This window comes from Zalophus californianus, chromosome 1, assembly GCF_009762305.2.
Source record: "Zalophus californianus isolate mZalCal1 chromosome 1, mZalCal1.pri.v2, whole genome shotgun sequence".
Taxonomy (NCBI): Eukaryota; Metazoa; Chordata; class Mammalia; order Carnivora; family Otariidae; genus Zalophus; species Zalophus californianus.
Window position 1 is genome coordinate 9,060,387 of NC_045595.1, and position 12,718 is coordinate 9,073,104.

Here is a 12,718-nt window from a genome sequence, read left to right on the forward strand (position 1 = left end):
CCATCACGCAATGACCAGAGCACCCATGTTGACACCACATTCTGGAGAATGTGGTTTGAATCTGGTCTTACCGGCGAGAGGGGCTGGGGGTGGGGCATAACACTGCCACTCGTTCTCAAAATCCATTTTTGCCTGTAACCGAGGCAGTAAAATCTAAAACATCAGACTATTGTAAGGGTTGCAGAGATAAGCTTCTAGAACACAGTTTAATAAACAGCAGCTAACAGTATCTTGTGGCAAAGCCACAATGTAAACAAAATGTACATTCCTGCAGCATCAGATTTGAAGATTATCTATGAGAAAAATCTCAAGATTCACTGGTAAGCACACGTGCACACACACATGCACACATACACACCAAAAAGCAACAAAAGCAACACACAATATGCAGGACGATTTTTTTTTTTTTAATGGTGCAGGGTCTGTGTGACTTCTGAAAATAAGCAAAATCAAACTTGTTAAAGTAAAATATGTAGTAGCAAAAGTTTAAAAACACATGAGAAAGAGAAAACACCACATTCAGGAGGGAGCAATCTCAGTGAGGTGCTGGCAAAAGGAACTAGGACAAGCCCATAGGGTCTTCAACCCATTAGTCACAGATCTAAAATGCAGAAGATCCAAAACAAACATAGTCCGTGTTCAGATTTGATCCAACTGGGGATGGATTCCTAAGTGCTTGTTGGGTTAGTTTATGCTATATACACTTAACCTTCCCCACCACCTTCCCTCTTCTGTGGCTTTACCCCTCCCTCCATTTCTGTACTCATCTGTTTATGTCTCCAGTGTACCCCCTTCCCCCCAGGTTCACTCCCAAGGGCAGGGACCTGAGTCACTTTGCCCATTGCTGAGTCTTCAGCTTGCACACTGCTGGCACTCAGGAGGTGCACATTTGTTGGAAGAACGAGTTATTTTTCTGTATGACTGAATTATTTAATTTGAAATACAGAAAAAAAAAATTGACCAAGTAGCCCTTGGGAGATCGGTGCCCCCACACCCAGGGCCTAGAGAAGCCCACAGCCTCAACTGCCGACTGTGCTGGCTACAAGAGTGACCTCGTGGTTCTAGAAGAACTGTTTACGTTTCCAAAAGTGTGCTGACCCTGTAGACATGGAGACAGAGGTTTGCTTTAAAATATTTTCACATTAAGAGAGATCCCACTCATGTTCAATGTGGGTTCATGAAGCTCTACCCTACTCTTCTTCCTCTTCTGAGCTCCCATGAAGTTCTCAGGAGACCACTTTTTTTTAAAAAAGAGCAGCTTTTTAGGGGGAGGATGGAGGGATGAGTGGGTGGAGCACAAAGGACTTTTAGGGCATTGAAAATACGCTGTGATACCAGAACAATGGACACGCATCATCACCCGTTTGTCGAAACCCAGAGAATGTACAACACAGAGCGTGAACCACAATGTAAACCATGAAGTGTGGGCAATTAGGATGTGTCTATGTAGTTCATTCATTCTAAGAAATGCACCCCTCTGGTGGGGATGTTTGTGGTGGGGAGGCTGTGCACGTGTGGGGGCAGAAGGTATATGAGAAATTTCTAGGGGCGCCTGGGTGACTCAGTGGGTTAAGCATCTGCCTTTGGCTCAGGTCATGATCCCAGGGTCCTGGGATCGAGCCCCGCATCAGGGTCCCCACAGGTTCAGGCTGTGGGCTTCTCTAGGCCCTGGGTGTGGGGGGCACCAATCTCCCAAGGGCTACTGGGTCTATTTTTTTTTTTCTGCATCTCTCTCACTCCCCCTGCTTGTGTTCCCTCTCTCGCTGTGTCTGTCAAATAAATACATAAAATCTTAAAAAAAAAAAAAAATTCTGTACTTTCCACTCGATTTTGCTGTGAACCAGAAATTGCTCTTTAAAAAAGGGGGAAGGGGGCAGCTTTAAAGAAACACTTAAAAAAAGTTTTTTTTAAAGCTGTCCCCCCTCATTCCCCCCACGCTGTCACCCCACCATGCCTGGCTCCCAGGGGGAATTGTGGCACCTGCCTTGGTCTTCCCCTCCCATATGCCCCTTCCCCAGGGGTGGGGACTTCTGTTCGTCTAGAGGAGAGCCTGGCACCACCAGGTGATCAGTAAATGCTTGATAGAGCTAGTCTCCCCCAAGGGGCTGGTTCAGGCAAGCCAGGAGCTCCTGAGGACCCAGGACCCCTAACCCACCACTCCTCACACCCAGGGCTCTAGCAGTCCCCCATCCCTAAGGAAAGGCACCAGATGAGGACAACTGCCCACTTTATTAGCCAGCAGCTGGCCTGCAGGACTCCCTAAGGCCCACCTTCATAGATCGAACCTGCTACTTGCTCCCCTGCCCCTGGGACCTTGGGGGCAGGTAGGGAAGAGGAGATACGAGGGGTGAGGGTGAGGGGGATGGCCTCACAGAGGCCTTATAAATACAAGGGGGTCACTGGCAGGGATGTTAGAGGGCTGGACAGCTGGGGCTCAGGGAAGGCGGGCTATCCAGGGTGGTCCACATTACGCGGCGCCCTGTGTCTGTGGGGGCCCCGGTTCAGCGTCCAGGCGGCACAGAGGACCGTCATACACCATCTGCAGGTTCACCTTGTGGCCCACCAGCTCCCGGATGTTGTTGATGCCGTATTTGATCATTGTCGGGCTTGCGGGGGGGAGGGAGGAAACCAGTTTTAACGCTATGCCAGGTCGTGCTCTCCTCTGACCAGGCCCTCTCTGATGCTTCCCACCTCCTTAAAGGCCCAGGTTGTTCCCGGGGCTCACCAGGTCCTGAGTGATCTGCCCTGTCACTTCCCCACCCTCATCTCCTCCCACTCTACCTACGCCCCCTCTCCAGCCACACTGGCCTCCTCCACGTTCTCCAAATACATCACACACATGCCTGCCTCTGGGTCTTTGCGCTGGCTGTTCCTGCTGCCTAGACCACCCTTCCCCAGATGTGCCCCCAGCTTACCCTATCACCCGCCTCCGGTCTTTGCTCGGATACTGCCTCCTCCTTGAAGCCTTCCCTGACAACGCTGTCTCCTCAGCCCTCCCTACTGGGTTCTCTCTATCGCATTTGCTAGCTGCAGACACACTCTGAACTTCACTTGTTCCATTTACTGACTTATCTTGCGAACTGCCGTCTTTCTCGCTACACTACGAGCCCGGCTCTGCAGAGGCAGGGATGTGTGCTGTCCTACTCTTAGCACAGGACCGAGCACGTAGCAGACGCTCGCGAAAGGCTTGTCGAATGAAGAACAGACGGATGGGGCTGAAGGTCTGCAGGCCCCCACGCCCAGCAAGTCACCCGTGCGACAGCCAGACACCCTAAGTGGCTTAGGCACTCACCGCTCCAGGGAGAGGCCCCAAGCAATGACTGACACGTTTTCGGGGAGCCCCATGGGCAGCAGCATCTCAGGGCGGAAAAGCCCAGAATTCCCGACTTCCACCCACTTCTTCAGGCCTATAGGGGTGGGAGAAGGATAGGGCAGGTTGTGTGGATGACCCCGGGTCTGGCAGTGACCTTGGGAGTGGGCTTGGCAGTGACAGGGACCCGGGCTTAGCTGTGGGCAGCCTGAGACATCCCTCCCCATCCCAGTGCCAGGTTCCACCCTGACCTTGGTGGTAGCTGAACACCTCCATGCTGGGCTCCGTGTAGGGGTTGTAGGCCGGCTTGAAGCGCAGCTGGGTGATACCTGGGCAGGGGAGGCGGGTGAGCAGAGGTGGAGGATAAGCCTGGAGGCACGGCATCCTCCCATGGCTCCGCTAGCACCTCCCACCGCAGCCTGCCTGCCTACCCAGCTTGGTGAAGAATTCCCGCAGGATGCCCATGAGGTGGCCAAGGGTGAGGCCATGGTCAGCCACCACGCCCTCAATCTGGTGAAACTCGGCCAGGTGTGTGGCGTCTAGGGTCTCGTTTCGGAACACGCGATCGATGGAGAAGTACTTGGCTGGCGTGAAAGGCTTCTGGGGGTGACAGGCAGGCCAGGCCCGGGAGGAGGTCAGAAGGTCAGCAGGACAGCCCCCTGCCTCCCCCACTGCCTGGGCTGAGCTGCACCTTCTGGGCCAAGCGGTAGAGGGCACGGGCGCTGGCTGACGTGGTGTGCGTGCGCAGCAGGTTCTTCCGGGCCTCCTCCAGCTTCCACGCGTACTTGTACCTTTGGGAGGACAAATACAGTCCGCGTTGTGGCCTTCAGACCCCCCAACCTTCTCCCCCTCTTACACTGCAAAGTCCTGGTCCTGCCTCACCCCTGTGAGCCGTAGCCACCCTGAGAGTGGGTCCGCTTGACCCGATGGACGTAGTCCATTGGGAGCTGCAGGGCCTCAGCTGGATCTGGGCAAGACAGAGCATCATCTGGTCAGTCAAGGAGCATTTCTCAGCCAGCCACTGCGCTGAGGACAGACAGCAACATGCGCAGCTCCCATCCTTGCCACCCACAGCAGCCAGGGGGCGCCCGGGAACACCCAAGTCAGTCACATCCTCCCTCTGCCCAGAACCCTCCATCTCCCTGGGTGTGAGGGCGGGAGGTGGACACAAGGCTCTCTTTGGGGGCGCCTGGGTGGCTCAGTCGTTAAGCGTCTGCCTTCGGCTCAGGTCATGATCCCAGGGTCCTGGGATGGAGCCCCGCATCGGGCTCCCTGCTCTGTGGGAAGCCCGCTTCTCCCTCTCCCTCTCCCCCTGCTTGTGTTCCCTCTCTCGCTGTCTCTGTCAAATAAATAAAAATTAAAAAAAAAAAAAAAAAAAACTCTCTTTGGCCATCATGTCCTGTCACTGCCCATTCCTAGCCGTTCACTTCCTCCAGTCACAGGGCCTCCCAGCTATCTGTGAGCATACCACGCACGTTACAGCCTCAGGGCCTTTGCACAGGCCTTTCCCTCCTGTAACTTTCCTTCCCATATACGGTTCTCTCCCTTACCTCCTTTGGCCTTTACGTAAACAAAGACTTGGTTTTAAGTTGACAGCCCCTTCCCCCTTCACGCCAGTTTCCACTGTGTTTACTGCCATCTTGCATTACTGCATTTGCATATGACTCAGGATTTAATAAATACCTATCCCACCAGACACAGGTCTCACCAGGGCAGGAACTCCACGTTTCATTCATAGCTGTAACCCAGATGTTTAACAAAGACCTTGATACACAGGAGGGGCTTAGCAACCATCTGTTGCGTGAATGTGTGAATTCTTAAGATCCCTTTCCAGAAACATTAACTTTGGTGCACCTGAAAAGCTTGACACCAAATCCCAGCTCCACCACGTTTAACCTGTGTGACCCAGGGCAAGTGATGTTCCTTCCCTGAGCCCCCGTTTCCTCCCTTGTAAAAGAGAGCGAACAGTGCTACTTCCCACAGTTGGAAGGAGAATTAGAACAGAGACTGACGTGTGGTGAGAACTTAGTAAGTTTTGGGTACCACGACAATGATAACAATGCCATTGTTGTTCCTGGCCAGGCCAGGTAACCGGCAACCCCTGGCCTCCCCTGCCTCGGGGCGCGGGGGGTGGGGGGGGTGGGGGGGATTAGATAATAACAACCATTGTGAAAGTCATTCAATTTCAGACGGTACTAAACGCAGTGAATGAAAGGAAAAATCGGCAACCACGCTTGAAGACTAGAGATGAGGGACTTTTAGAATTCAGGGGGGCAAGCGCATGTCAAGGTGGTCTCTGTAAGGTGACCCGTCGGCAGAGGTTTGACGATCTGGGAGGAGGCAGCCTTGAAGATCTAGGAGAGGATGGTTCTTGGTAGAAAACTGCCTGGCAGCGCAGGCAAGGGCCATGAAGTGGGCAGGAGGGGACATGGGAGGAAGTCACAGAGGTTGCCGGGACCAGCTCACACCGACCCGGCTGGCCACGCCGAGGATGGAGTTTATTCTGTAAACTGAGTACGATACTCCAAGAAGTTCTGCATGGTGCGGCCAGTTCCACCCACCTCGGAGGAAGAAGGTGTCGTGTTGGTCACGCGCCGGGTGCTGCTGGGGCTGGAAAAGTGCATCAAAGTTCCAGAAGGAGCTCTCAATGAAGTTGTCAGTCGGCATCTCTGTGAACCTGGAGGGAGATGTGGCCTGACTGCCCTGCCTGTGCCCAGTGGCTGGGCCGGCCCCACCCCGGGCCCAATGCTCACCCCATCTCCAGGAAGATCTGCCGGAACTGCGTGCGGACCTTGAGCAGAGGATGCAGGTGGCCGCTGTCTGGGAGGACACCATGGGCCAAGAAGTTGTACGGCTTGAAGGGCCGGTCCCGCCAGGAGCCGCTGGTGGGGGATGCAAGGTACGTGGCCCTGGTGAGGGCTGTCCTTCCTCCTCAACCTGCCCCAGTTCCTGGGGTCACCCCCTACCTGGAGATCATCTCTGGGCTCAGCTCTGTCTCCTGCTTGGAGATGCTGGTGCTGAAGGCACTGCCTTTGCTCACCCAGTAGGTCTTCAGGGTCCTGCAGCCAGAGAGGAAGAGGGGATGCCACTGTCACCTCCTTCAAGAGGCTTCCCTTGATCTCCCAGCTGATGCTGACCCCAACACCAGCCACCAACTCGCTCTGCTTTATTTTCCTCCTGACATTCATCATCACCTGAAATCTTCTTATTTAGCCCACACTTACACTCCTCTGTCACTCACTTACTCGTTTAACAAATACTTGATGAGAACCTACCATGTGCCAGGGTCTACTCGAGGTACTAAGCACACAGCTGAGCAAGAATAACAGGTAAACTCTCAAGGATTTATTCCGTGCCAGCAGGCTCTATTCCACTGAAATCATCCCACTACCTTGTGAAAAAGAGGCCATTTTACAGATGAGGAAACTGAGGCCCAGAAAGATCAGGTGACTTGGCCAAGGTCACACAACTAATAAGTGCCGGAGCCGGGACCTGGACTGGGCAGCCCTCCTCCAGCCTGTGTCCTCATAACCACTATGCCACTCGGTATCTGCTCAAAGGGTACGTCAGCCCTGTGAGAGAAGAGCCCTAGGCCTGTCCAGGTCCCAGCATGCGGTAAATTTCAGACACTGAAATCAGAGCCATAAAGGAAATAAACATGGCACTGGTACGGGGAGTAGAAGCAAACAGCTTTTATGGAACTCAAAGGGGGGGGGGGGGGGCGTGTCAGGATGGCCTCTTTAAGGTGACACACAGGCAGAGGTTTGATGCCCAAGCCTGGCTTAAGGGAAGACCATTCTCAGCAGAAGTCATGGCACGAGCGAAGGCCCTGAAGTGGCATGAGGCTGGCACGAGCTCTTGACAACCACATGGTCAAGCAGAGCTGGGAGGACACTGACAGCACTGTGACCCAGTCTGGGCGGGGTGACCCCGTCCCCCCAATCCCTAGGACCAAGTGGGTGATATGGGACGGAAGGGGAGGGCACCCACTCACACTTCAGTCAGCAGCTTCCTCTTCCTGAGCTCACTCCTTTCCTTCTCACCCAGCTTCTCAGCCTGCCCACCCTGGACCAGCTGGAGCCGCCGCTGCACCTCGTCCTCCACGCTGTCCACCTGCCGTGATGATGGGTGTGAGAGGCTACCGAGAGGGCCGGGGGGGGGGGGGGGGCCACCCTGCTCACCTACCCACCGCCACCTGCAGGGACTCACCACTCGGAATACCCGGGGCCCGTCGGCTGCACTCTTGTCCACACGGATCCACTTGTTGGACATGGCCTTGCTGAAGCCCACCTTGCCGCTGGGCAGTTGCTGGGGGAGCGAGGCCACGGTGAGCGGAGCATGAGGACCCCTTCGCCCCGTCACTTCCCTAGGCCTCGCCCCTAGGACCTTACCATGAGCTCGCTCTGGGCCAGGCCCTCCTGGGGGATGCTGCGAAACACCCGGGCCTCGTGGCTGCCCTCCCGGGCCATCTCCTCGCCCTCAGCAGTAAGCTCCCAGCGCTTGGTGGAGCGCAGCTCAGCCTCAATGATCTGCAGGGAAATGGGGGAGGGAAGACCCACAGAGATAGGGTTCAGAGCCAGGCACGCCCTCACCACAGCACTTGGGTTGCAGAGTGCCTGAAGCCGGCTTTATTTATTCATTTATTTATTTTTAAAGATTACTTACTTATTTGACAGAGAGAGAGATACAGTGAGAGAGGGAACACAAGCAGCGAGAGTGGGAGAGGGAGAAGCAGGCCTCCCGCAGGGTGGGGAACCCGACGCGGAGCTCGATCCCAGGGCCCTGGGATCATGACCGGAGCCGAAGGCAGATGCTTAACGACTGAGCCACCCAGGTGCCCCTGAAGCCAGCTTTACATCTGAGCTGCACCACTTCCCAGCTGAGTGAGTACCCCTTGCTGAGCCTCAGTTTCCCTTCTGTGACACAAGGATAATGACAGAGACGGCTCACGTCTCCCAGGGTGAAGTAAAGTACTAAGAACGGTATCTAGCAGAAAATGAGTTCTCTCTATTGCTTTTGAATCTCAGAAAGATTTTTAAGGCCCCAAGTGAACTGATTCGTCTCCACATTTAACGTGTTTGCATCTCACGGCCCAGCGTGTCAGCAAAGGGCCCCCAGGTTCCCAATACACACAGGAATCCAAAGCTCCATGATGAGGATGGGTTCAGGTCGTGCACAGAGGAGCAAGGTTGGGTGGGGCCCACAGGACTTAGCTCCCTCTGCACTCTAATCCCCAGCTCTGCTCCTCACTCCCTGTGTGAACCTGGCAAAGTTGCTTAGCTTCCCTGAGCAAGTTTTCTTACCAGCAAGAGAAAGGTGCGATGGGCTCTACCCCACGAAGTTTTCTTGAGTAATTACTGAATTAACATATGGAAAGGACACAGAATGTTTCGTTACCATCACTGTGTTAGGCTGCGCCACAATAAATAGCCACTATTCAACCTTCTGTGACCAACACAAGTCAATTTCACACCCCACACCCGATGCCCTCTCTGCACTGATGACCTCAGGCTCTGCAGCCTGAATGCTTAATTTCAAATCCACGTTTGCCTGTTCCTTCTAGTGACACTGATCAAGTTACTGACCAGTGCTCAGAAGGTGTCCAGTCTGCAAAACGGAGATATCAGTGCTACCATCCTGGGGTAATGACAAGGACTAGATGATGAATAAAGCCGAGACCAAAGTGGGGCACAGAACATGAGCTTGATGAATATGCAGCCCAGTTATGTTTTCTGATTTGTAGCCCCGAGGATCCAGCCTCCTGGGTGGCCCACAGGCCTCTCCGAATCTTCCTCCTATGACTCTATCACCTCTTATTTGTCCAAGTTTAAAAGGCTGGGCTTCATCCCTGCTCTCCCTGCCTTGTCATGAAATCTCCTTTCATTCCCTCTCCTGAATCCTCTCTCCATTCCACCTGCCTCCCTACAACCAGACACCAGGCCCTCTAGCTTGGGGATGTGCCAACCTCTGTCTTCCTCCCCTCACCACCAGTCCTGCCCCTGCCAATCCTTTCCCAAAGTGATGCAGACAGGACACACATCGGACTGCCTCCAGCTCCTGCCATGGCTCTCCAGTACCCCCGTGAGATAAAGACCTACAAGGCCTTGCAAATTTTGGCTCTGCTAATGCCTTTCTAGACCTGTTTCCCGTTCCTGCCATTGATCCCTGGAGCTTTCCTCCTCAGCGCAGAGGCCTGACTCAGCCGTCACCTCCTCCAGGATGTTCTCCTTGACTCCCAAGCCTGGGCCAGCTGTCACCTCTGGGTTCCCTGTACTTCCTCTTATCGCTCTGAGAGTCACCTGAGTATCTCCCTCATTAGACCGCAACTTCCTTGAGGGCAGCGACCCGGGCTCCCTTGTCCACCATCGTGCCCTCCCTGATGCCTACCATGTCTCAATGGACATTCACTGAGCGCAGAACGTTAGTGCTTCTGGGCTCTCACTTGTTGCCGACTCCCTGCCTGCGCACCCCAAGCTGGACTCCCGAAGGGTTCTTCACCAGGCAGGGCCTTCGGGCATGGGGACTTCAGGTGCAAAAGCGAGGAGGCCCGGCATCACGGATCCGACTCACCTCGCCCAGCGCTTGCAGGCTCTTTACCGCGCCCACAACGGCCTGGTGGTCCACGCCCAGCTTAGCTGCCAGGTCCGCGCTGTCCAGGCCGCCATCCGCCGCCTCTAGCTGCCGGAGCAGCACCTCCGCCACCGGGCCGTCCGCCATGGCTGCTGCCAGCGTGCTCGGCGTGTCCCGCCAGGGCCTGAACAACCGGAACCGGAACCGGCGCCGAAGGAGTGTCGCCATCTTGAGTGTGGCGGACCTGTGGCGAGGCTCAGGATGCCGCCATCTTCAGTGTGGCGCTTGAACCTTAGAGGCTGGGAGAGACTCAGTGCCCGCCTCCGCCCTAGCTAGACTAGTAGTGTCCGGTTGACCAGACACGCCAAATGGAAGACCTCGAGGACAGAATCGCGGCGTTGTTTTAACTTTCACCTAGCCCCACTTCCAGTAGGCGGTGTGACCTTGGACTTCCCTCTCTCTGAGCCTAGGACCCCTCTGCCCTTGTGGGATTCGCTCTTGGCCTGCAGGAGGGCTGTAGGTGGTGGGCTCCAGAGATAGTCATTCTGCTGATACCAATGACTCTTAAGTTTTAAAGGGAGGCTAGGTAGGGACCATCCCTATTTATAAAGGGGAGAGGGACTCACCTAATAATAGTTATAGTCAAGATAGCAGCTAACCTGTTTGGACATCTCGTGATGTCCAGAGGTGCCCAGTACCAAGTGCTTCGGGTGTGTTACTTCATTTTCCCCAAAACTTTGATGTAAATATTAATATAATTCCCCTTTCACAGTTGTGAAAATGGAAGCTCAGAGGGTGATATGACTTCCCCAAGGTTCTACAAGCAGTTGGTAGAGATGGTGTCAGAAACTATAAACACTTCAGGGTGCCTGGGTGGCTCAGATGGTTAAGCGTCTGCCTTTGGCTCAGGTCATGATCCCAGGGCCCTGGGATCGAGTCCCGCATCGGGCTCCCCGCTCCTTGGGAGCCTGCTTCTCCCTCTGCTTTTCTCTCTCGGTCTCTCATAAATAAATAAATAAAGTCTTAAAAAAAAAAACACTATAAACACTTCAGATCCCACTCCAATCCCTGCATGCTCTGAGAAGATCAATGTGAGGGCAATTATGGATACCCTAATCAGTACTGTCCTATAGAAATATAATGCAAGACACAAATCTAATTTTAAATTTTCTAGTGGCAACGTTAAAAACAAAATGGATGAAATTAATTTGAAGAACCTACCAAACCTAGTATGTCCAAATTATCATTTCAATATTATAAAATTACTAATGGAATATTTTATGTTCTTTTTTCATAGTAAGTCTCCAAAATCTGATGCGTATTTTACACTTATGGCACATCTCAGTTGGGACCAGCTACATTTCAAAAGATCAATAGTCACATGTGGCCAGTGGAGATTAGACAGTGCAAGTAGATTCTAATCCCATTTATGCCACTCAGCCAAGTCGCTTAATCTTTCTGTGCCTGTTTCCTTGCCTGGATAGAGATGATATAAGCCCAGGTCATTGTGAGATTTAAGTGAAATACTGCCCACACACATACGCATACTCGCTAATACTAAATTGAGTGTGGACCATGTGACAAGCACGATCGTAAGCAGAACACCTTTACTCATTTAACCATCACAATTATGTGAGCCTGAAAAGTGGGGTTACTAAGATCACCCGCGATCCTGACCCTACAGTGAGGTCCTTATAAAAATTCAGTATGTGGATCTCCAAGTCCCTTCTTAGCTTCAAAACCCTTCCCTTGTCTTTGTTTATTTAATTCCTCCAAGAGTCTTTCCTTCTTTCTGTCACACAGCAAGTAGGTTTTAAGCCTCTTTTGTGCCAGGTGCTACAAGAGACACTGGGGGATGGTGAAATGAGTAAGACAGTCACAGTGTCTACCCTTAAGCAGGAAGCACCAAGCTCATGTGTGCGTGACATTATGGTGGAAGGGAGGGAAGTTGGGAGGGCCAGTGGCAGGCCAGGAGTGATCACCCCAAACTGGGGCTCCTCATGAGGGGGTGCAGGTTGGGTGACCCTGGATATGTCTGGGGCAGAACCCCAACTTCTCCAAGACTCCCCATTCCTTTTTCTGAGTCCCCACCACTATCAGGGAAGCACCCCTTCTCCCACTCTTTTGCCAGGATTCCCCCTTTCCCGAGTTCACTTCAATGTTCCCAGGTCCAGGGCCTGTTTGCTTAGAATTTGGGAAACCCCCAGATCTCCTTCCTGCTTCCTGCAGCTGAAGGGGGGGGCAGGGAGATGGTGTCAGTCACTGTCAGTCACGTGCCTCTGGCTTCAGAAGACTCTAGACTCAGGGGTCCTGCCCATCTCCCTTGGACTTTATCTTCCCCACCATCTGTCTCATTTTTTTCATCTCCAACGGAACCCCCCTCCTCTCCTCTTTAGCCGTTTAGTTGCAAAAGCCAGGCCGTTTGTGGGAGACCACAGGCAGCGACCCCTTTACCGGCTGAGGGGGGTTTAAAGGAGAGGCTGCAGTTAGAGGAACAATCCTACCAAACTCTAGGAGCCACAGCCAATAGTCACATCTTCTAGCCTTCTAGGCTTCCTTCTGTCTGTCCCAGGACAACCCCAACAGCTTTGAAAGCGGTTCTGTAGGGTGGCACCTAGCCACGGTTGCTCCTCCTAGCCTCTCAGGGGCTCCTGTGACTTCAGAGGCTAAGTGACTTGCCCCAGCCACACAGCAGCAGTCTGACGGGCTTGTGAGGGCACTAGGGACCACTAGGGGCCAGAGAGGAGAGAGCGAGCACTTTACTCGCTAGCCTGCAAGGCTGTGGCACTGGGGTGACGTGAAGATCCAGGGCCCCAGCCCCTGAGCTCTGGTGCCCTT

At 53.6% G+C, this 12,718-nt stretch overlaps 1 protein-coding gene across 1 annotated transcript; it reads right to left on the minus strand.

Moving 5' to 3' along the window:
- Positions 1 to 388: 388 nt before the first annotated feature.
- On the minus strand, positions 389 to 10,051 carry FARSA (phenylalanyl-tRNA synthetase subunit alpha). The gene is made up of 13 exons (XM_027586981.2): positions 9,881 to 10,051; positions 7,702 to 7,839; positions 7,520 to 7,618; positions 7,305 to 7,423; positions 6,277 to 6,369; positions 6,064 to 6,192; positions 5,872 to 5,987; positions 4,193 to 4,277; positions 4,002 to 4,101; positions 3,742 to 3,910; positions 3,562 to 3,639; positions 3,293 to 3,407; positions 389 to 2,606 (listed from the first exon to the last, which is right to left on the minus strand). The coding sequence occupies exons 1-13, from the start codon at positions 10,025 to 10,027 to the stop codon at positions 2,468 to 2,470; spliced, it is 1,527 nt and encodes a 508-aa protein (XP_027442782.1). The 5' UTR covers positions 10,028 to 10,051; the 3' UTR covers positions 389 to 2,467.
- Between the last annotated feature and the right edge of the window lie 2,667 nt (positions 10,052 to 12,718).